Source organism: Macrobrachium rosenbergii, chromosome 16 (assembly GCF_040412425.1).
Source record: "Macrobrachium rosenbergii isolate ZJJX-2024 chromosome 16, ASM4041242v1, whole genome shotgun sequence".
NCBI lineage: Eukaryota > Metazoa > Arthropoda > Malacostraca > Decapoda > Palaemonidae > Macrobrachium > Macrobrachium rosenbergii.
The window spans coordinates 26250518-26276565 of record NC_089756.1 but is presented as its reverse complement, the minus strand read 5'-3'; the positions used below and the strand labels follow the sequence as shown (position 1 = coordinate 26276565).

At 38.4% G+C, this 26048-nt stretch overlaps 1 protein-coding gene across 2 annotated transcripts in view; it reads right to left on the bottom strand.

Moving 5' to 3' along the window:
* Positions 1–795: 795 nt before the first annotated feature.
* The window catches only part of LOC136847220 (protein split ends-like), a 101090-nt gene continuing 75837 nt past the window's right edge, over positions 796–26048 (bottom strand). Inside the window, exons 2-3 of one of the 2 annotated variants that reach the window (XM_067118682.1) lie at positions 15175–15379; positions 796–1497 (exon numbers count right to left, since the gene is read on the bottom strand). In XM_067118682.1, the coding sequence (XP_066974783.1) occupies positions 1470–1497; positions 15175–15379 (233 nt within the window). In that variant the 3' untranslated portion in view covers positions 796–1469. Of the gene's footprint in view, positions 1498–5958; positions 6683–15174; positions 15380–26048 lie in introns of those variants that run through there. The other variant, XM_067118681.1, reaches the window with a different exon arrangement.

Sequence of the window (26048 nt, the reverse complement as noted above, 5' to 3'; positions counted from 1 at the left end):
GCTATCGTCATCTGATTCGCTATCTATTTATCTAGATTAAGCGAGCCTTGTTTTGGCACAGGCTCATGCTCTATAGCAGCCCCTAGAGCTTCTCTTTCCCATGAGATGTTCTTATGTCCCTCAAGAGCAGTGCAACCTTTGTTTTTTATGACATAAATCCACAATCCACATGCCCACAAGATCTGTTGATGTAGTATCAGGTTTGATGTGGATCTTCAGGAAATTTGAGCAGTGATGATGAAGGATTCCTTTTTCCCTGCAAGTCAAAGCATTGAGACAGAATTATGATACCATGGCTTTAGAGAGAAACCTAAACCTCTTAGAGTAGCATCTCCTGCAGAACCCTTGGATGTGGTTCTCGACAACATTTGGGGTTGTGTGTAGGGTACAGATGCAAGACTTGGCCACAACAAGCCAACGGTCACCCCTCAGATCTTCTTACCAGATGTCCGATCAAGGCGTTATAAGTGGGTTGGATTTTCTACTGCCTTGTGGAGCTGAGGTGCTGTCAAGTCTTCCTCATCCCTGTTGGGGTGGGCTCCAATAGGCCATTGAGGTTTTGAAGGGAAGTGCTTGTTGTTGCCATTTGTTCAGAAATGCTTGTAGGAATTGTGAGTAAATCAGATGAGGGAAGTGATTTTGCAGGGTTCCTCAGACTTTGGTCTGTTCTTCAGCTGGTTCTTGTTACCCTTGGTCTGGGAGATTACCAAGCTGCTGCTGGGATATTGTAGGAGCTCTTTTATTTGGCACAATTGGTGGAGGATGATGGGAACAGATTCAGTGGCTAAAGAAAACTTTTTTTCACCTATCCTAATTTATTAACCTTAATATTACAGTGGCCTGAAGACCTTCAAACAGAACCTTATCCTAATTTTATTTACATTTGCCACAGTTTAGCAATTATCATCTTTCAAAACTTAACCTAACTTATTTCCTACTTACCACTAAAGTTTACCAAAACAGTCTTCCTGTAGTTAACTTAGCCTAACTTAATACTATCAATAGTCAAAATATTATCAACAAATAATCCAACTCTGGCGTATATCCCACTCAAGTTCCTTATCTTTCTCAGCACTTCGTCTCAGAATAATCCAAGATAATCACGAAAGTCAACACACAATTTGGGGATCACTATGGAGTTTATTTTAGCTATGAGATCCAAGCTGAGGGCAGAAATTACTTTGGAATTTCTTAATGCAATCTTGTACTACACAAAAGCCCCTCTCTCCTTCCAAACGAGAATCTGAGATCTTTTTCACAATAAAATCAGCCTACAGATATTAAGTCATTTTCTGTAACCCCAATCCCATTTAGGACAGTCACTGTCTTAATTTACTGACATATAATAACTTCCACTCTCTGGAACTTGAAAATACTTCAGTCACACCGTTTGACTGCTTTGGTAGTTGCCCAGTGTCGATTTCTTATTCCAGATAAAGCCTCTTCCGGTTCAGGCGAAGGGAAGCCAATTAGTCTACCCTATCACACTCAAGCAAACTGCAAAAAAAAAAAGAAAAAACAACATAAAAACATACATCAGACATTCATAACAAAAACACAAAATAAACATAATAAAAAACATCACAGCAACAAAAACGAATCAATCAATTCACACAACCCATCTTTCATCATACAAATCCAAGCTTAGTCTACCACAACATCAGTCTCCAGGTGGTGAAGGTAGTGTCCCTGGCCCTTTTTTGAGCCTTCTCATTATCTGTATGACAGAGATTTGGGTATCATGTGCAACACCACAGTGGTATATCTTTGAACAATTGAGGTACAAGGTCATCAGCAATGGTATCTGGCCATGGACATACTTATGTTGGCAGAGAAACAAAATATGCGGATTCTGAGGTATACTGTATGCCAAGAATGCTTGTAGTAGCTAGTACAAACAGCAGGTAGGATCAAGTCCTTCCTGCCAGATGGTTTCTCCACCCATAGATATGCAGGAGGTTGTGGAAGTTGTGGGGCATTCCTCTGGTGGATTTGCTCAGCTCTGGCATGTGTTCAAAAGTAGAAGTATAAATTGGATTCTTGGAGCGAGTTAAGACGTGCCAGAATTTTGAGAGGTCCCACCTACGACTTAAGCTCACTGTTGGGATTTATATCTAGTGCTGAAACATTTTCCTAGCTCAGCATGTAAACAATTGAAAAGGTTTTGCCAAAGAACCTAACTTTGAAAAGTGCCATTTTGTTAGCTCTTACCAATGCTTGGTATGTGTGTGAGGTTCTTATCTTCCTTCCAAGCATATCACATGAAGATTGTCAGAGCATTGGCCTGACTTATGTTCCAGGCTTTGTTATGCAGAAACAGACAATGTAAAGCCTCACCAATGCTTGTTATTCCTTCCTAGCCAGGTCATTTAGGGAATGAGAAAGATCTTCTTTAATGTACAGTCAGAGCTTTTTTAACATATCTTAGGAAGGCCAAATTCCTTAGAAAAAGGGGGTGGCCTTTTGTTTTTTTATCTGTTGCAGAATGTCTAGAAGCACATTTCATCTTGACCAAGGCAAAGGATTTTCAAGAACTTTGGACAATATTTCTGAATCCCCAGCATCCAGTTTAAAGGACATGAAATTATGACGGTGTTCATTTCCTGGCTTTTGAAAGAATTAGGAAAGTTAATTCTTATTGTTTAAAACTTTTGTACATTTTTAGCTTTTGGACCTGACCCTTAAATCATTCAATATGTAGTATGGACTTGACTGGCCCTGTTGCCACTGCAGACCAGATTTTAACTAGCTCAGAGAAGGAGTGAGGTGTATTTTTCTTATGCATATTATTTTGAGTTAATGGCTTCTATGCTTGGTTGATGGGGTAAGTAAAGCACCCTTTACTTACAACCTGAATATTGCAGCCCATAACCTTGTTAACAACATGGTACCAGCCCACTTTATGGTAGTTTTAGTCTTGAGAGCTTTTGGTCTTCCAGTCACTTTCATAATAGCAGCTTGTTAATCCTTGATGAAGTACAGTACAGTAATGGGTGTGTGATAAAGCAAATGATTTTTTTTTTAATAAAACATAAAAACCTTAGAAACAAAATTGATTTGTGTGTGCAAACCTATTATTTTGAAGGATATGCCTCCCTCCCTATCCAGCTTTTGTACAGCAGCAAGTCTAAACATGACAGGGATGTACTTTAACTGCCATAAGTGGCACTTTGGAGGCCGGATGCAGGACCAAACAATCGGAAGAGCTCTTCTTCATCTTTTGGAGCATGTCTGAGGATGGTGCTCTTGACACACAAGGCTATAGTAAAGTAATTGTTTTTTTTGTTAAAAATCAGTTCTCTTCCAGAGAAACTGTTAGATTTAGTAATTCATTCTTTATCCAATTATAGCCTATTTAGAATACTCTAGTCTGATGGGGTAAAATCCCCCATGCATAATACAGTGTATTTTATTTCAAGAAATTTCCACCTATTAAATTTTATGTTTACTTGAAATATGTTTGCTTGCTTTTTGTGCAGAGACTGTTCTACAACATTATTTTGTAAAAATCTGTTTCAAGACCATTTGATAATTTTTGTGCTGTTGAAAAATTAGCTATGGATAGTATTTTTGAGTGATTTTTATTACTTTTAACATTATTGATACCACTTCTGTACTTGTCTTTCTCATTTGTGACCTGACATAATGGCGCATTTAGAGAGTCATTTCTAAAGTAGTGAAAGGAGCAGAAATATTTGGCCTTGAGTTGTTAATCTCTAGTCTCATTACCATAATTACCTCCTCTGGGTTATAAGGGCTGCTCCTTCAGTCTGGTGGGTTGTCACTCAGGACCTTTGATTGATCCTCCGTCTGTAGTTTGAGTCTGGAACAATCCTTACAGCCTCATTCATCCTTTTTTGGGTTTTCAGCTAAATATTTCCTGGAGTTCTGTATGGAATATGGTTATAAGTGGAACTAATACTTGTTTTCCATAGTAGCCAAAACTGGATCCTGTGTGAGAAGGACTTTGGGGTTGTATTTCTGCTTCAGCTAACATATTGAGGCAGAATAGAGATGACCTTGTTATCTAGAGAATGAGAATACTCTGCAGGTAGATCAGGACAGGAATAAGCAGGTTCATCTTTTTGTCTTTATCACTTCAATTTAATAAAATAATTGAAGATCACTGTCTCATGTGTACACCTATGCTGGGTGATACTTTTAACCAAAGTTACTCATTGGAAATTGAAAATGTGCCTCATTTTACCTCTGTAAATATAGATTTAGAAACAACACTTTGAAATTTACATTTTAATCTATATCTTCTCATATGTAGGAGACAATTTAAAAACTCATTCAAGTACTGTATAGGTCTTGTTTTACATCATGTGAGTACTGTACTAATTAGTATCATAGATATATTTAAACATAATTAATCCATGCTAGGTGCTCTTGTGTTCTTAGTGGGCATTACAGGATAATAGAGAGAAATTTTCCCTTTTAGGACTCTAGAAAATCATCCCAAACTTTGTATTTTTGAGAACTCTAATAATCAAAGGTTGTGCTTGAGCATAACACAGATTACTGTCATAAAGTTAATGACACCAGTGTATTAATTGTGAAGTGGGAATGTGTGGAAACATTTAATGGGTAAAACCTTACTTTTACTAAGAATCATTCTTAGAGCGCCTGACTACTTGGTACTGTACTCTGTTCTGGATTCTGATAAGGTAAGATGCTCCTTTGTTTTGCAGTTTGAGGATAATTTTCTTGGCCAATAATCATGTCATCATCAAAGATTGACGGCAACGATGTTGTTATAGTAATCCCTCAATTGTCAGTATGATTATTTTTTGCTATGCTACCATTATAGATGTTTTACATTTTTAGGTAAATCTCAAAAATTGAATGTTAATTGCAAAGTATAGGTTGGTTTACATTAGGAACTCTGTGTAATTGCTGTTAGCTGTAAAATATCTAGAAAATATTCAAGTGCAGGCTGCATTGTCTTTGTTACGTAAGAGTAACTGTTACTTAGAAGAATTTGCTACTTACCAGGAAGCCAGACCCCCAGCGTGTCTTGTAATATGAGGTGCTACTGTTTATCATTTCTAGATAGTTTATCAGAATAGAATTGACAGAATTTTGATGAAAGTGGCAATAAAAGTATGTAATTATGTTCATTCTATTCTGTTAAACTATCTAGTAATTGATAAACAGTTTAACAGAATAGAATTGACAGAATTTTGATGAAAGTGGCAATAAAAGATATTATAATTATGTTAATTCTATTTTGTTAAACTATCTAGTAATGATAAACGGTAACACCCTAATTTAAAAGATGCTTTTGGGGGCTTGACTTTCTGGTAAGCAACAAAGTCTGTACTTGTACATTTTCTAGATATTTTACAGCTAACAGCAGTTCCACATAGTCCCTAACATAAACTAACCTATACTTTACAATTAATATTCAATTTAAGAGATCCATCTAAAATTGTAAAGCATCTATAATGGTAGCACAGCAAAAAATAATATTTAGCTATAGATACAGCATGTCTGAAATTCATCCAAAATTAGCTAATGATTAAATTGTTAATCAACTAATTAACTTCATGGGGCTTTCCGGGATAAACAGTCTTTCTCTTAAATTCTTTTCCCTGATTCTAATCATACCGAGTAACTTCTCAGCAAATTTACTTTTTACTTCAGTCTAAAATGTTATTTACAACACAGATATGGAGTGAAGATTTAGAATAACTTTTCTCATTATTTTGTGAAAGCCATCTTATTTTCTCTTAAATAAAGGACTACATTTTTCATTTCATTAGAGTATTTGTAACCTGACCCTGGCTTTTATTTTAGGGGAGAATAATCTTTCCTTGCTCTGTTTGAATTTTTGGGACAATGGTAGTCAGTTTGCTTACCTACATACTTGCTCCTGGAAATGCCTTCAAGGACTGAAGAGGCCAACAGATACTTGAATATCAACAGTGACTTGTAAAGGATATGGAAAGATAATTTTTCTTAAATTTAATGCTTTATTACATTTATTACAGCAAAATATTGTATGGAGTCAGTCGTATTGTTGCACAATATATATTTAGTACTGTACTGAAATTGGGGGAGGTGGTACTATTTTTGTACCACCTCCCCCAGCTTCTGTATTTGCTAACCCACATTATAATAGCAATAGTGTATGTATTAATTTGGGAATTACAGTCTCCTAATGAATTAGTTAAAGTAATAGTTAAAGTAAAATGGTTAATAGAAGAGAGGAAGAGGTTGAAGTTGTGTCCCTGGCAATAACACTTACCTGAATATGTAATGACTATATACTCATTGTCTTTGTCATAAGTAATTTGAACAAAGTGGTGTTGCATTTCCTTTAATACAATTGTAATTGGTATTTCCCAAGTTTTTTTGTCAGTCAGATAATGGATAATTGCCCACCGGCAACTTTTTCAAAAGGTTTGAAATAAGTCTTTTGCCAGGATTATCGTCTTCAAGACTGCTTGCAATGAGATCAAGATGTCCTCTGAAGAGCACCAACTTCTCTCTTTGGTCACGGATTTCAAGTTCTTTTTCTCTGAGCGCTTTATCCAAAATGGCCTTTTCTTTGATCCTGTCCTCGAGCTGCTGCTTTAATTTCCTCGCATCACTATCCATCCTCTTTATCACCATACCGCATTTCTGGTTGACATCTTCCAGGGTTTTTGCTTTTTCTTTCAGTTGGTATGTTAACCTGTTAAAAGAGATTTTGTGAATTGAGTGTATGTAGTTACCTGGCACAAATTTATGGACCATTTCATTCATTATTTTCAAAATGTATCAATTTCTTCTTGTGGACTGAAAAGTCAATATTTCTGATAAATTGAGTACAGGCAGTTCCCAGTTTACGGCGGGAGTTCCGTTTTTACGCCATGTCGTAAACCAAAAATCGTTGCAAACCGAAAAATTGTCGAAAATCATAAAAAATCCTAAGAAAACCTTACTTTTAATGCTTTGGGTGTATTGAAAACGCTGTAAACTGCATTTTTATTGAGTTTTTCATCTAAACACCTCCAAATTTTTATTATTCTGCCGTTCTGGAGCTATATTTCTTCCGTCGGATCGACGTACGACATGTTGTAACCCCGGAACATGTGTTGTAAACCGGGAAATAATTTCTGATGAATATATTTGAAAAGCGTCATAGCCCCGGAACGTCGTAAGCCGGACCTGTCGTAAACCGGGGACTGCCTACTCTACCATGAGATCTGGGGTAAATAATTTTTCATTGCGTGTTTAAGGTGTTTATTTAATAATAATAAACCTGTACGTACAGTGCCATTTCATTTGCCACAAATCGTTCATAGAGAAATCTCCTCTAAAGAAAGAAGAGGACCAGTCTCTTACAGAAGCAATGTGCAATACACCTTAAAGCTTTGTGGGTCTTAGCTGACAACCTAAGAAATTCTTTGTGTGCCAGAGCATGAATTTTATTCCCTAGGTCTATTAGAAGAATTTTTATCAAGGACAGTTATACCCAATAATTTTTACAAAATTGAATATTTAACTTTTCTTTCTTATGATCAGGTAATGTAATCCTGTTATTTTGACCTAATTTGTGCACTATAATGTCTACTGATAGTGGAGGATTGCAAGTCACAGATTTCCTCCTAGATATTATACCCAAATTTTATTTTTTTAAAACAATATACAGTACAGTAGTTTTTTTTATGATGTAGATTTTCTTCATGTAAACAGACCACAAAATAAATAGGCTAGTTAGCTTATTGTGTTGTTAGTACCAGCTCAGTTTATTGCTAATTTTCTGAATTGCTTCTTAGGCTATTGTCAGTTGCAAATTACTAATTTGTTCTTTTCTGATCTTGGTGTCTCTGTATCTGTTTATATTGACATTTTGTAAGCACTTTTTTTTTTATTAAATGCTTCAGTGAGGTACATTTACAATTGTAGTTCATTGTATCTTGCAGTTAACTTTGTTTCTATGTGTAGATATTTACAGTTTCTTGATTTTGTGGTGAAATTGTTTATTCTGCATGATTTATTATTATGCTTCATACCCAATAAAATTTGGTAGCAATAAAGGGAGACTTTGCAGTGCTTATACTGCAGGTATTGCTAGAGTCCCTTGGCTTTTATTCAAGGTAAGAATAAGGATTGCTCATCTGCAGTATATCTGACTAGTTCTTCCAGGTTGGTACCATAGCTATTGCAGGAGACCCCTTAGGTTCATAATCCACGCAGAAACACTGAACCTCTCATCTTTGCTAGGTCTGACCTACTCTGTCCCACTTGCGCAAGATGACAGAAAGTCACTCATTTAACATTTATTGAGCTGCTCATCCTCTGAGGACCCGGACTGCTTGTTTACAAAGGACCCCAGCTGATTATCAGCTGCATACCAAGCCAGTCTTAGGATAAGGTATCAAGCAGGTCTGGTATCAAGCAGCTCCTTTTTCCTAGGTAGGAACCCTTTTGCTGATCCAGATGTTCTCAGTGCTCCTATCAGATCCAGGAGGACATGGGGTGGATGATTTGACTTTCAACAAAACAAAATTACGTATTCCCCACAAGCAAGAATACATAAATCTCATTGACTGCAACCCTCCCCCTTGTCAAGACTATCTACTTAGACTTGGCTTGAACTGCCACTTTTTCTACAAGCCAAAACCTTTGGAGATACGGCTAGAAATTGAGCCACTGCTCAATTTAGTCCAAAAATATGAGGGCCGTAGATTTCCCCACACTGTGGATGTTCTTCAGCCCTTGCTTTTCACTGAACCCTGTGCTGAACATGGTTTGTACAACAGCAGTTTAATTAACCACTAGCTCAACGAAGCTATGAAGAGCTGAAACAACAGGAAGACATCATTGTTCATAGGGCAAAACAAACCCTAGCCTGCTTCTTGATTAAAACTACAAAATACTGTATCACCAGAAACTGGATGAAACACCTTCTGATCATATCAAGCTTAAATGCCTGACAAAGAACCCTACGAATGACATCAAGAGAGAGGGTAATAGGATTTCTGAAAGAGTAAATGCAGCAGACAGTGCTACTCACTTTCCTCCTATCTACCAGTCAGGCTATGTGTATGGCAATGAGAAGAAAACAGAGTTGGTGTTCTTCTGTTCCCATCATTGACTAGATCCTTGCCCTGACATATCACCTAGCAGATCAACAACATCTTACACAATATGTTCTAGCTTACTATAACCTATATTTTTTCACCAAGTTCCTTGAGGCCATGAGAGGTTAACCCAATGAAGGCATTATCATTTTGACTGATGTTACTGTAAATGAAACCATCAGTATGATGATGGATTACATCCACAGGATCTCTGCAACACTGCGATTCAGCATCTTGGAAACTGATCGATGATCTCTTCTGGAAATCTGTACCAAGAAAGTCCCCTTTACCACTAAGCAGAGCTAGATTTACATCTAGAAAAGTGATACAGCCATGGTACCAGCTTTGGGTGCGCTCTTCGCAAATTTTTATTTGGGTAAAATTGAGGAAAGTGTTTTCTCTCATATTCAGAAGCTTTGTGTATACTTGAGGTACAGTGATGACACTTTTGTTGAGGCCAGTGACATTCAAGAAGTGGAGCAGCTTCACTGCACTTTACGAGAAAGTAGCAGCCTATATTATACCATCAAATCTGCAGCAGCGGGTGCCTCCTCTTCCTTTATGTCTTGGCTACTCAAGCAGATTAAGGATTCAGTACTATCATATAGGCTATACGGAACCAACCAAGCAACCAAAGTGAGTGCCATACCTACTATAAAAAGACAGCAATTAAAACCTTCATCAGGAGAGCCCTCTCACTACTCTTCATGGCAGGAAACCAAGAAAGAACTGGACTGGGTCGTTCAAGCCTTAACTAATAACAGATAATCAAATGAAGAAGTTGAAAGAGTTAAGAATAATGGTAAACCATTGATATAACAGTGAGCAACAGCAATCAGCAAACAGGGAAGACACCATCAACCTCTACTATAAAGGTAGAATAAACAGGAAGCACCGGGAGGATGAGAGAGCCCTTAGAATATTGTTCTTTCTTTCTTTCTTTCTATCTTTAAATCTTCAGCTGAATACCCTTATGGACAGAGTCAACAGACTGTAAACCCAAGAGAACGCCTAAGGGGAATCAGAGAGACCGGAAAAGGTGATAAATAAATAAATATGAGGGAAGAGAAAATAAAACTGATGCACCTGAAATTCAGGAGACATCAACAGAAAGCAGCAACGAATTTGCTTTTTGCTTAAACATTTGGAGATCAGAAGATTCCATGACTGCACTAGGTAAACTATTCCATATTTTAGTTGTAGTTAAGGTAAAAAAAAACTAGCAAACTGAGTAGTATTAAATCTGATTTTAGAAAGCGACACACTGCTTGCAGCAGCTGCCTGCCTGGTGTTGCAAGAAAAAACAGTTAGTTCAGGTAAAGAAGAGTGCAGAGGATGTTTGGCGTTGTAATACACTTTATGCGGCAAACATAATGAGCTCACTTTGCATCTGTGCCAAAAGTCAACATTAAGAGTTGGCAAAATAACTTGAATGATGACGTTACGCTATCCAAGAGTTTGAGATGAGGGTCAGCAATGGAAGACCACACTGAAGAACAGTACTGTATGCCATACAAGAAAGAAGAAATGAATTCAGACAGTTGAAAATGATAGCTTTGTTGTGAAACATTCTAAAAAATTTCTGCAAGATACCAGCTTTTTGAGAAACAGGAAGTGGCATTATGTAGATGCTCCTCAAAAGTCAATTTCTTATCAAAAGCTATACCTAAAATATTAAAAGAGTCACTGACATTTAAGACTCTAACATTTACATGTAAATCAGGATGCAAAGGCAAAAGTGTAGTTAAAGCCTACTATACTCTTGAATACATGCCAGATCTCTACTCAAGGATTCTGCGGGCACAGACCTTAGGTACAGAGAAAGAACAACAGCTAGAAGAGCAGCATCATCAGTGTATGCAATAAGTTTGTTCTCCACACCACTTGCCACTACTATAGGTAGTAAATAGCAAAGGTACACGAACACTACCTTGAGGAACACCTGAAATGACATTACTAAAGCTGCTATACCGGCCAGCAACACAGACCCTTTGGGTTCTACCTATTAAAAATTAATTTAAAATATTTATAAAAGATCCACTAATTTTCAGTAATCTTAGTTTGTAGATAAGTGCTTCAAGTTTGTTGATAAGTGCTTCATGATTCACACGGTCAAAGGCTGACCTAAAATCTAGACTGAACTTGTGTGCCTCTGCACTTTCATCAAGAGTACTCTGCAAGACAATAGATAATGACAAGAGTTCATGACAAGTACCAAGGGCTTTATGAAACCCAAACTGTAATGCAGATAGCAGGTTATTAGTTTCAAGAACCCTGAAAAGATGCTTAGAGAGCCCATACGTATTCAGAGGGACATGAGGTCAGATGTAGTCCCTTAGGTAATGCAGCAATGTTTCCCTTCCCCCAAAAAGAAAGAAAACTTGCAAGCCTAATTAATCTTCTGAAAATAGTAGTAATTTTAGGAGCAATGAAATCAGCAGTCTTTTTAAAAAAGTTGGGAAAGATCCATGAGGGTCCATGCCACCATAACTGTCAAGGCCCAGAAGCAAAGTTTTGACTTCTCTAGACTTGAAGGCCATTGAACACAACTTAAGACTCTCGAAAGCATGACTGAGGCAACACCACACTCTCCACATTGTTTGCTTACAAGGACTCCTACAAAGGAAGGCATGCTAGAATCAACTCCAGAGTGATGACCTGAGGGTAGACCACCTTGGGCATTGCCACCAGAGAGCAAGATCATCTTCACACCCTCATTACTGTATAACCTCTCTCAGCTGTCTCCTAGACAACCTGGGCTTGACTTCAAAGCTCACTGAAATTACATCACAAATAGTCTGATTAACTGTCTCCATAAATGATAAGCTGCTTGTTCTTCATGGTAGGCAAGCTTACATGCAGCTTTAAACCATGGCTTATCTGTAAAATGAAACTTAAGGATTTTAGAAGGAATTCTCCACATGATAGTATTCATAAGGTGATCTTTAAACTCCAGTAATATTTGGACTTTTATAAATATTGCTTCACTGGAGCTTAATAAGTTCATAGTGAATATCATCCCAATTGGCTTGGAATTTCAAGTACTGTATACCTTTATAGAAGAGCTATCATCAGGAACAACCTGATTCATCTTCACAGTTATCAGGTGAACTCACTGGCAAACGTACTCCACAAGAGAATCCCCATAACACCTGTGGATACAAGGTCAAGATGGTTGCCAGATTGGTTTGTGGGTTCATTTATTTACTTCTCACACCCAGAAAGAGTGGAAAAATCTAAAGCTCAGCCATTCAGTGTGATGAGCATACAATACACAGAAACCCTCTCTTAATACACACAGCCATTCCGCTGGCCCTTGGAACAGTATTACGCCTGAGTAAATTGGGCTTGAACTTGGAGTCAGCAGGTCTGAAATATGTCACAAATCAGACACAAGTGTTTCAGAACAAAAGAGGATCGAAATTAAGCATTGCACCTCTACTAAACTTGTCCTTCACACCATCTGAACAACAGGTAGAAGATGGAACTGATAGATGTGCGTTTGATTGTACCCCCAAGCAAGGGAACTTCAATCCAAGACAATGGAAGACCCCATTACAAAGGCTATGGCACTGTCCAAAACTAAAGAACAGTTGTTTATTTCAGAGTGGCCTTTTAGAAGAGATACCTACCAGGCTAATTAGTTTCTCTTATGCAACAAGAAAGGACTGATCAAAAAGGGTAAGAAGTGTAGGGTGTTCAGTGTTGTCAAGCATGTGTCAACATTGAATATGTAAAGAATATGCCAGACTGTTCTGAGTTGTTGTATGCATAGAAAACGTTTGTGACCAGAGAGAGACACAACTGACTTGAAAGGAACCTTAATCTCTCTGGTGTTAGTGTCTCAGTCTGCTTTTTGATTGGTCGAGAGAGCATTGATTTTTGATTGGCCAAGAGAGCGTTGACGTCACTGGGCATGACCTTTTCCCATTGGTTGGTGGTGAGATCGTGACCAGCGCCCCCTGCCGACCGCTGATATAAAAAAAGAGAGACCATAGCCACCACTTCATTCAGCTTCCGCCTTTAGAAGGAAGAAGGCCTTCTGAAACATGTCACAACACCTACAATCCCAGAAGCACTGACGACCCCTGCACTTGTTTTTGGACACCGCCCTCGGAATTTCCATTACCTTCGACTTTTGATATTTTTATAAATAAAACCCCTACAATGAACTTTGGCATTTTACTTAATTCTGTTGCTGAAGAAGAAAAAAAGCTAATTAGAAGAGTTGAATGAATAATCTACAAGATTAATGCAACCAAGGCTGCCATCATATTTAACAAAACATGTTTGAAAGAGGCCCTATACCCAAAGTATTATTATTATTATTATTATTATTATTATTATTATTATTATTATTATTATTATTATTATTATTATTATTATTATTATTATTATTATTATTATTAGGTATTGCCCCAGTGCTCTACTCTTGATGTTGATGCAGTCCTCTTTGCTTAGTAGACCTCTTCCTCCATCCTTTTGTGTTGTGTATAATCAGTCTGTATTTGCTCTTGGGTGTAGTGCTTTGTGTTTTGTCATGTGTTTTCTAGTTTTCTGGTCTATGCAGCAGAATTCAGCCTTTGTCCACTCCACCACTCGTGCGCTGTAACTGATTACTGGTACTGCCCATGTGTTTATGGCAGTCATCATGTGTCTGGTGTTGAGTTTTGACTTGAGTATTGCCTTAAGTGTCTGCATGTATTCTTTCTTGATTGTATCCTATTATTATTATTATTATTATTTATTATTATTATTATTATTATTATTATTATTATTATTATTATTATTATTATTATTATCATTCGAGAAGGTCAGAGGGGGGTCAAATTCAGCTGCCCACTAATAGGCTGAGGAGAAACATTCGTGTTGCTTATTGGCTGGCAAGGTTTTCTCGCAATCCAAAAATTTATCACTGATGGTTTCTCTGCTGCAGCCTTGCTGAGTGGTGGGGCTGGTGTGCGACGTCGTTTTCTGGTATTTCATGACAAATATTCTGATCGGGCACCGGGTGGCTCACAGAATCTCCAACATCATTGTGAGTTTCACATTCGGGATTGTTGTTTCTTGCGGTGTCTAGCGTTGGTCTGTCAGCTACAGATGCAGTAGGCTGCCTAATGCTGGTAGGCAGGAGGAATACCTCTTTGGTGGTATTTAATAAGGGCTTCTCCTGCTGTATTAAGAGTGCCTCCAGCAGCTGTAGGCTCCTTGGGTTGGGGGCTTTTCCAATCACTTCTGTATTCCCCACTGTTTCACTCTTTGTAATGCTAGCATTGTGGGCATCCCTCATATGGTTTTTTATGGCACCTTCTTGGGCATGACAGGAGACACTCTTCGCCAGTTTCATGGAGGTCATACCGGTATAGGTGCTGGGACATCCACGGACTGGGCATTATTATTATTATTATTATTATTATTATTGTTATTATTATTATTATTATTATTATTATTATTATTATTATTATTATTATTATTATTCCAAAGTAGTACCTGTATAACCAAACCCCGAGTCATTTCTAGACTTAACAATGTATGTGAAATATGTGGTCTTAAACAGAAGAGAAAAACTGAAGGAATGCAAAGTTAAGGAAGATAACACCTAAGTAAGAAGAGATGTTTCTCAAGTTTTGCCAAATGATTCATTCTAAAACCCAGGCTCTGAAGAAATCCTACCCTTAGCCAACTAATGGCTTCTCAGACCTAAGAGAAATGTTATTTAATGATAAAATCAGATTTTTGCTTACTGTTAAGAGTTCCCTTGTGATGATTACATATCTACGCCCTTTTAAAATTGCTAGTGATAGCCCTATCTCCCTTTCTTTTATTTTCTGATTGTACAACAGTGAGATTAGAAATGTGATATACAAAATGAAAATTGTGATGCTGAAATCAGATGTGTTTGTATTTCACGTTTTTCATGTTTTAATTCTACTTAATTTTCCACCTTGAATAATGTTAGCCATCATAGTATATACGTATCTTTTGGTTCAGTCTCACTTCATTTATGTGTCATTCATGATCTTTCTAGTTTCTAGTCTCTAAAATTACATAGCTGAGTAAATTACAAGAAGAATCCTTAACTGTGGGCTTTACTTACGCTTTCTGTTTCATGCGATTTTTTCTTGCATTGATGGCATTTAATCTCTTCCTCTCCTCTTCAGGGTCATCAAACTGTTGCTGAAACTCATATTTTTTCACTTTTTTTTTAGCGTGCGTTTGTTGATGTGGCTTTTCTGGCAACGGTTCAAGGTTCTGACTTGGAAGATGGCTTGTAGATAGTGCTTCTGCAATGTTTCCTTCATCTGAAAAGGAAAAGAAATTCAGAAGCTAACCACATTTGCCACCAGCACAGGTAAAGTACAAGATTTTTTATTTAGTTTGAGCTGCTTTCTTTATTAGATTTTATAGGTAAGTAAATAAATGTTTAATGATATACATAACATCTACTATATTGTGTAGACATTGGTCACATTTTCTCTTCTGTCAGCCACAAAAGCTAACAGTCAGAGTGATTTACTCATAAGTAGTTAATTTGTTGTGTTAGAAATTTTGAGAGGCATTTATTTTTTGTAAACGCACACTGTTGTTATATTCAGTAACTAGATTTTTTTCACCTTCAGTTGTATTAAAGTGTTTCTGTGAACTTCAGGTTTCTGAGTAAAACGTTTACCATTTTTGTAGCTAAGCACATACTGCACACTGATATAAAAAGCCTGAATACTTTTAGTAATTGTTTATCTCCAGGCATGTTTACTACTGATTTAGACAATATTTTTCATGCCTTCATTTTTACAGGAATAAGAGTTTGATAATAAATATATCCCTTGTAGTAAACATAGGAAGGCATGAGAAGCCAACCAAGTGTATAAAAACAATGACATCTGAAATAAAGTAATCCTGTAAGGAACTTGAAGTGAGCTTTCAGAGAGGATGAGTAATCCTGGATGAAGAGAATTTTGACCAAAACGGACTTTACTGAACTCTTTTAAAAGCTGTGATAACACATTCCCCTTGCTCACAAAACATGGTTACCAGATAAGAGTAATGTAGGATAGGATATCTCCAGCTGATTTTGCTTTTTGGAATCAGGGAGAGAGCTGTGAGATTCCGAGTAGGCAGTCCCTGGGTTACGATGGCCTCGGCTCACAAGGTTCCAAGTTTATGACGCTCTTCAAATATATTCATCAAAAATTATTTCCCAGGTTACAATGCATGCTCCGGGTTTATGACGTCTGATGACACTTATCCGACAAGAAATATGGCTACAAAATGGCAGAATGGTAAAAATTTAGAGTTTTTTTTTATGAAAAACTCAATAAAAATGTATGTTACATCCTTTTCAAGATACCCAAAGGATTAAAAGTAAGGTTTTCTTATGATTTTTGATGATATTTTGGGTTACGACGATTTTCGGCTTGTGATGCAGTGTTGGAACGGAACCCCCGTCATAACCCAGGGACGACCTGTATTTCAGGAAGCAGGTGTTAATTAGCATTTCAGAGACTAATGTCATGGAAGTAAGTGCTGTAGGATGATAGAGCAATCATTTGTGTTTGGAACAGGCTGTATAAGTTTGCTTGTAGGACTATATCAGTTTCAGAGGCTAAGATATTTTACGGAGTCAGTGGGTTAAAATGTTAAGTTTGTAGGCATGATAAGTCTGGGTGACGATCATCTGCAGCGAAATAGCTTATTTTGAGTTCTGTAATAGGAAATAAAGTAGTGAGAGATAGTAGTTTGTCTTGCAAGGTACAAAAGATTCATTGTTCGTGTCTGCTTTTGCCCTAGCTGCATTGCTTTATGCCTTTTACTCTCTCTCGGTTCCCTTTGGTCTCCTTCCACCTGGTTGTTCAGGTTCTTCAATATTACCTTGCTCTAATTTTCCCGTCATTTAAGCTCAAATCCTTTTTGGGGAGCCCAGTGAGAATAGACACGTAAGTCATTGGTCTTGTCAAAGGATTTTGTAATTATAATGACAGCTCGCTGTACATAAATGAACTCTTTGGTCTTAAGTGTTCAATTAAAATAGTTACTGTGAGATCTTTAAAACTTGAAGTTCTTGATAAGTGATTATCATTGGTTGCACTGTACTATGTGAATCCTTTAAAATTAAAAATTATTATACTAATAATTAAGAGATACTTGACAGGTATTAAAAAGGTATTGTATAGTACTCTGTAAATCGTTGAAATAATAAAATATCTCAGTAAATTTTAAGTTATTTTACAGTTATATTAAAAAGGTATGGGGTTCAGTATTGGTTTGGTATGGTAAAAAATCTCTTCAGTATAAGAGAAAGCAGCTCCAGAACTGGATAAAATAAGGAACTTTCTAGAATTTCCTTTAAATCCACCAAAAACTTTATTTTAGATTAATTGTTGAATACATAAAAAAGGTTATACATTAACATGCAGAGTACACATCTCCGTGGATTGGTAAGGGAGGGGAAAACAGGAAATGGGCTAAGATATAACAAAGATAGAAAAGTGAAGGAAGAGAATGAAAAGTAAAGATAATTCAAAACTGCTTCTATAAACTCTCAAAGTCAACCCCTGTAGCTTTAAATCACCCTGAACATACAGTAAACCCCCTGTATTTGCGTTCTCATGGTTCGCGGACTCACGCATTTGTGGGTTTCTCCATGGAACATATCTAGCCATCATTCGCGGAAAATTCGCCCATTCGCGGTATTTTTCACTGAGAAATAGTCATTAATTACTGTATTTTCATATATTTTTCGTGAATAAATGCACTTTTTGTGATAAAACTATTAAAACACTCAGGTATAAGCATTTTTACAGGGTTTTTCTTGGTTTAAGCTATCAAAATGGGCAGTTCTAAGTGTTTTTAGATGGGTTTTAAGCATTCGCGGATTTGACCTATTCGCGGGGGGTGTTCACTCAGTGCCATCCATCCCTTAGCAGTTGATCCTCTAAGCTCATCCAAGGTATAGCTGTAAATCTGCACAATGTAATCTATCACCTTTAAATCTGCCCACTGTAATCTGCCACCTTAACTCTAATTACAGTCACCTAATCCACCAACACAACCTTAGCAGTAATTGTATTCACCCTAATCCCCCACCACAACTTTAGCTGTAATTCCAACCACCATAACCTCCTGCCTCTACCTTTGCTGCAGACCCACTCTACTTAATAACCCCATTAATTGAAAATCATCTTTACTCACAACTTAATGTTTTTATTGGAAATGAATGCATGACAGTTATTGAAACCTCAGTGTATGGGAATCAATCAGTCAGTCAATCTGATGCATTTACTGTTGGCTCTTGTGTCAGTCCATGTATGGAAGACCCAGACTGGGTTATTTTCAAACTTGTGGATTGTCTTAATGTGAAACAAAGGAATAACTTTTATGTCATTGAAGACTATTCATTATTCATATTAAAATTACTCTGCTGCTTAGTAATTATCATTGTAAAATGCTTTAATTGTGAAAGAAAGAGACTATTTTATATATATATATATATATATATATATATATATATATATATATATATATATATATATATATATATATATATATATCTATATATATATATCTATATATATATCTATCTATCCAACTTCCCGACCCAGCAGTGACCCAGTTGCTAGCATTTCATCCAAACTATTGCAAGTGAATAAGACAGAAGTAATCAACTCACATTCACTTGTGGAACACAAATAAATTTCTGACACACATTGGGATTGAAACCAGGTCTGTCAATTGAAAGGCAAGGACGCTACTAACTGAACCACACAAGTCATAAAAGCAGTTGGAACCTAAGGACCACTGAACCTAAGGCTTTTATATGGGTAGGCTTACTGCCTAGCATACCAGCAGATTTTACCCAATTTCCTGATCCAGCAGTGACCCAATTCATAGCATTCTATTCAGATTATCTCCTCTGAGTTAATCTGATAAAAGTAATCAACACTCAACCATTTGTGGAATAGAAATGAATTTCTGACTTACTTCGGGATAGAACTGAAGTCTTTCAATTGAAAGGCAAGGGTGCTACCAACTAAACCACACAAGTCAGAGAAGAAGTTGGAACTTAAGTACCACCGATGTGAGTCAGAAATTTATTTCTGTTCCACTCGTGATTATATTGATTACTTCTATCATATTCACTCAGATGGAATAATCTGCATGAAATGCAAGCAAGTAGGTTCCTGCTGGTTCGGGAAGCTGGGTAAAACTCACTGGTATGGTAGGCAGTAATCCTGCCCACGTAAAAGCCTTAGATACAATGGTACTTAGGTTCCAGTTTCTTTTATGACTTGTGTGGTTCAGTTGGTTGTGCACTTGCCTTTCATTAGAAAGACCTGGGTCTACCTGATGTGAATCAGAATTTTATTTTTTGGTTTATGTGACTATGCTGATTAATTCTGTTGTGTGTGTGTGTGTGTATATATATATATATATATATATATATATATATATATATATATATATAATATATATATATATATATATATATATAATATATATATATATATATATATATATATATATATATATATATATATATATATATATATATATATATATATATATATATATATATATATGATAAATTTTATCACACCATGATTTATATACAATCATGAAGCTACAAATGTCGCTAATATTAAATTCATACCTCGAGAGTATCTCCGATGGAGAATTATCATTGAAGGGGAATTTATATAAGTGATAAATGAATAAGTACCAACGGACTAAACCCTTGACATGGACCCATTCAGCGACTCCAGTGGGCGTTACCACTGGCGCCATGAAGTGAGTATAAATCATTACCGAAAGTGTGCTGTACTGTTTTTCCTTCCGTGAGCAGGAAATTGTACTTTACCGGTGTGCAATCCACTGGAGTCACTGAATGGGTCCATGTCAAGGGTTCGTGGTCCCGGTGGTACTTATTCATTTATCACATATAAATTCCCTTTCGTGATAATTCTCCATCGGAGATACTCTGGTAGCGTGAATTTAATATTGCTTATTACATTTGTAGCTTCATGATTTTATATAAATCACGGTGATAAAAATTTCATAATAAGAGCTGCGTGTTCCAAACGCATCAATGAACTATCATAGCATAGTGGGGTCATTGCGGGGCTAAGTACCATTTACTACGACGGAAAAAACAGTACAGCACACTCAGTAATGATTTATACCACTCTTGATGGCGTGGTAAGTCCACTGGAGTCGCTGAATGGGTCCATGTCAAGGGTTCGCGTCCCGTCGAATTGCTTATTCATTTATCACATATAAATTCCCCTTCGTGATAATTCTCCATCGGAGATGCTCTTTAGTAGCGTGAATTTGATATTGCGACATTTGTAGCTTCATGATTGTATATATATATATATATATATATATATATATATATATATATATATATATATATATATATATATATATATATATATATATATATATATATATATATATATATATATATATATATATATATGTATGTATATTATTTATTGTAAATTTTTTTCTATTCTTGGGAATAAAGGTAGCCATGCTCTTATTTTCTATAATGTTCTGGCAATACAGCCTTGATAATGGCAGTATTTCCCTGCTGTTCTCAGGGTAATGAGGAGGCAAAAACAGTAAACTGGAAATACCTCAAACTGGAAATACCTCGGAAGAAACCTTCAGATAACCAACCTCAAGAATATGTTACATAAGCTTGTTTCTGGCTTCTTGTAGTGTCTCGTCACTAAATTTAGCTTCAAAATATTGGTGATGAATTTGGAGTCATAGATATTAGTGCCTTTTATGTATATATATATATATATATATATATATATATATATATATATATATATATATATATATATATATATATATATATATATATATATATATATATTATATATATATATATATATATATATTTTTATAAATATTACTGCTGTTAGCCCTCGTAACATTTGATTGTAAATAATATCAGCCTGACCAAGACCGGAAAAGCCATTGTCCGCATTAGGCTGCGTCTTCAGTTCAAACTTTAACATCCGTTGGAGAAAGGAATAGGTAGCATTTAGGCATTTAACCCCATAGGAGAAATTTCCATATTCAACTTTAAGAATAGGTGGTCCTAAAGTCCTTTTTCCTTTCTACCTGTCTTCGTGGCGAATGTTTCAATAGAGCATAGACGCCTAAGGCATGACTGTAGGCCTGTTTTGACCCAGGCGGTCAGGGAACTATAGAGTAGAAAACCAGCCGTCTCGGCAGACGTCTGGAAGGTGGCCTTGTCCCCTTTCTTTTTCTATTATCCTATTAGTGAAGTGAAGAAGCAGTGCGAAGACCCCCTCGGGCGGTGTTGGTGCGCGCGTTAGATCCTAAGGTAAAAGTCGCTTTTGTTCAAAACTTCGCCCATTCTTTATCTTTTTCTGTATTTCGCATTTCTTTTGTTTCCCCTCCTTCATCCCCACTTACTGTATATGTGTTTACTAAGTCTAGATTAAACCTCATTATTATATTGTTAGCTTCAACCCCGTTATTCAGTAAAATACCTAGGATTTAGGGTAAGCAAAATCAGGTTAAATCTCGATGCTTTTGTATGCCTCGGCGTCGAATGTTTGGAAGAATTGATTGCGTTTAAATCAAATTCATCTCAAATATTCTTGTTAAGGTTAATAACCTTAACTGGCGACCTTTGGGGCTAATTAACGACTGTCTTTGAGGTTAACTTTTGGCTTCAAGTGGCAGGTTACGTGTAATCTTGGTTTGCAGGGCCGTAAAATTACGTAAAATTGAATAATACATGATCAACCAAGACCCTCACCACGCACATTGGCGACCTTGCCTAGAATCTAAAGTACATTTTAGAGAAAGAATCTGGAGAAAAGGAAATTAAAATTACATTAATTCCAAAAATAAAAGTCAGATATTGAATTCTATTTCATTCTTCCAAACAAGGAACCAGGCATAATAATAAGCAGTAAGAGAATAGTTATAATAACAAGTGTAGCGAGAATTAGCGTAGGTAGGCAAGGTGCCTGAGAGCAGAGCGAATCACAATTTGTGTCGTTTAGAACGGGCATTTTACGTGTTCGGACCGTGAGAGAAGTCGTTCAAGAAAGCGAATCCCTAAGGCGAGAAAAGCGGAGCCCATTTCATACACAAAGTAATTTAGAAATCGCGTCGGCAATTCATCATTATTGTTTGCATATAGCGGGAATCATTCAAAACCGTGTCAGTGAAGTAGCAAACGAACTGAAATATAATTTACAATAAAGGTACCATTCAACAACGTAAATTTACGCAGGCAGGCTAGCATTTCTTTTTTTCATTTTGTTTAATGTCCGGGTGAGAGTACGATAACAAAAGACAAAGTTGTTTGGTAATTTAGTTTTCCATCCAAGTAACGCAAACGCTATGCATGATTGGTATATTTAAAGTAAAATCTGGATACCTGCATTTGTTGCGTTGTTTTTGAATTTGGTTAAAAGGAAATACCCGCCCATCTTGGATTCCTCCATGCGTGTTCGAGTTGTTGTTTTGAAATTGTTCGAACTGTTTGTGAGAGAAACCACCATTTGATGTTGTCGCTACGCCCAAGGTTTTGAAATTTAGCCTAACTTGGGACTTTTCATATCTTAAGACCTTGTTATTGTCATCCGCTGTTGTGACCAGACTCTGCCGAGCCACTCTTGGGTCATTTTCTTTTTTTTCCTTTAGTAGAGCGAACCCACCTCCTAATATCTTAGCTAGGACGGACTTGCAAAGAAAAACCAAAAAGATAATTTAGGCAGGAAAGATAGGCCTTAGTTAGGAGTACCATAACAAGTTCCTATACAGATACCTGCTATAAAAATCATATAAAAGAGAATTTAAAATTTTACGATAAACTTTTTGTGACGTCGGCTCCCAGGAAAATTAAGATAATAAATATCCCTTAAGGAAGCCAAGACGACGCATCTATCTGATTTTATTAAGATCCATGCCATTGTGCATTTATAAGATCTTTGTTTTTACATGTTCTCAAACAGCAAAGAAATTAGCTGATTGAGAATTCTCTCTCTCTCTCTCTCTCTCTCTCTCTCTCTCTCTCTCTCTCTCTCTCTCTCTCTCTCTATCGTTAAGTAAGCATTCCCCTCTAAGTGTCGTGACCCTCTTCAAAAACGGCTGACACTAGGCTAATTAATTCAATACAATAAACCAAATAAAAGAAACACCTCTGTCCACAATAGATGAGGACAAGTTAAAGATGACACGATACAGTGATAAACTGTCGGTCACGAAGTGAGGCCTGCTATCAGACCGAAGCAAACAGTAGTTTTCACCCTCTGAAAAGAAGGGGCCAGCACTGGGGCGTTGGGACCAGCCACTCACGGGGATCTTTAAAGAAAAAAAAAACCCAGATTCACTTTATTCCACAGTGCCAATAATTTGCAGCACTGTCATCACTTGAATAGCACTTACTTTTCTCTCTCTCTCTCTCTCTCTCTCTCTCTCTCTCTCTCTCTCTCTCTCTCTCTCTCTTTCTCTCTCTCTCTCTTTTACCTTCCCTTTTTCTCTCATTCGATTGTTGCACTGCCCAGTTGGACTCCAGTAGAGGGTCCTAGGAACACATTGGCACCATAAGTGCCACTAAAAGAAAACAAAGGGAACACAGAAGAGAAAGTTCTTCTGGGACCTAACCTGCACCAGTGCCTAGGGATACTGGAGTGCCACCAGTGTGACCTGTACACAGCACACACCCAAACTACAGGCCACCTTTTTGAAAGGGTGCCACGTCATTGAAGAGACACTTCCTGCTGCCCAAATACGCCTGTCGACCGGTTAGACGCTCTTCCACACCAGAACCATGGCAGCAGAGCATTATAAAACTTTCCTGGGGCTGGGGGGCGGCAGGTCTCACCGATTTGGAACTTACCACCTGGGTTAAGGAGCAAGTGGACGACTTGCGGAGAAGGGAAGAAAGACTCAAGCAGAGGATGTATGGCCGAGAAAAGGCAATATGAAGAGGAAAGAGAAAGAAGGAGACAGCATGAGTTAGCCTGCAAGGAAACTGAGTTAGCCCTAAAGGAGAAGGGGAGCTCGAGCTTGAGAGAGCGAAAATGGAGAATGCCGAAGCTATGGCTAGCCATCAAGCCCAGTCCCACACCTGCTGCATCAAACGCTCCAATTTCGAGCATCAATTCCTAGTCCCCAAGTGGACTGAGGGACGAGCCAGAAGCATGGCTGGAGGAGATCGAGGCTCTTTTTCGATAACTACAGCACCATGGGAGAGCGGGAGAGTCTTAATACTAGCCAAGCATATGGAGGAAAAGCCAAGGCAGCGCTTAAGCTCACTGGAGAAGACCAGAGAGGCAACATGGCAGAAGTTCGTGAGGAGTCATTACAAAGGCCTACGAGATAACCCCAGAAAAAATGGAGATAACGGTTCGAGGTCTTGCCAAGGAAGTCGGCTGGTCTTGGACAGAATGGGCATGTCACAAAAACCCAGTCCGATGTAGCGCTGGTTCGACTCCTTGGCCTGCACGACGTTTGAGGATCTCTTCAATCGTACCATGCTAGAAGACCTTTTCCAATGTGTGCCAGGGCCCCTTGCAGTATATATCTTAACGATAAACAGCCCTCCACACTTATGGAAGCTTGTCGCATGGCTGATTCGTGGGAAACTTTCAATCAGTCGCATAGCACCTCTCAGAAGCGAATCATCCCTCGGCCTACCTCGAACTCCACTTTCGCCGAAAAATGGACTGCCTAGCAAGACCTCACAACTATTGCAAGAAGGGGGCCACGCTGAAGCTGAATGCGATACAAACTCGGCACTAATAAGCAGCCTAACCCTACCAGCCAGAACTCCGCTCCCGATTCATCCGCTCAGCCCCTCTCCTCCAACAGTTACTGCAGGCCACCGAGCCCATCCAAAAGGCCGTGCAGATCCTGTGGGGCTGCCAGCCACTACAATGCTGGATCTCCGGCCTGTCCACATGTCCCCACCACCAAATTTGTCAACCTAATCAGCACTTCATTCTCGCGGCTGGTCCGCACCGGATCCTTACCCCGAGACTGGAAACCCAGTACATCTCGGTGGCCCCTCTTCAGAGCACTAGCCTGCCCGTGACCCTTCCGGGTCACAGACACTGGCGCAACATTAGCCTGATCACTAGGGCCCAAGTGCCAGCGATTGCCATGGTTGACGAAGAAACCCGTGGGAAATGAAGTGGATAGAGGGCCACACCATTACCGTTCGGTCAACCCAGGTAATGACACCTTTGGGCACGATACCCCACCGCCTGGCGTGGTAGGTGGAATTCGCCCGAAGATGGTCTTCTTGTTGGGTCGGGGATCTTCTCTGCGGAACCCGTTACCAACGCCACTCCACGCCCAACCGTTACCTCCTCCACGGAGGCCCCAGTTGTAACTCCCAACAATGACCTCCCCCTTCCGCCCCACCAAAGTGGTCCGCGGAAGGCGCCCCCAACCTATTTTAGGCCTAGCCCTCTCCAATCGCGCGGCTGGCCACAAGAGTCCTCCTCCCCTCCAGATCCAGGAGGAGCAGTACCGCTGCAGGATGTGCAGCGGGCAGACCCCCACAAATTGGGTGGGAGGCTGCCCAAGCAAGCAACGCCCAGCGGACGCCCCAACAAAACTCTAGGAGAGGCTACGATCTCCCTGCTGGGGCGGGGATCTCTGCCGCAGCCAAACCCAGAGTCGTCCGAGAGGTGTGCACCTCGGACCCCTTGTCAGGCATGCCTGACCTCAACTCTGCCAGTGCCACTTTGCAGTAGCACTGAGCAGTGCCAGACTCCATCCGCCCACGGACGTTGGGCTACCAGTGAAAAAGGCCCCATGCGGGTCTAAATCATGAGGTAATCCTCCTCCGGAGATTTAGGATTCCCCCCATGCAGCTGATCATTAGGCACTGGAGAGCCTCCAGCACCGAACCTTCTTCTTTCAGGAATTTGACTCCAGGATGAACCCCTGGAGGGTCGAATGCAC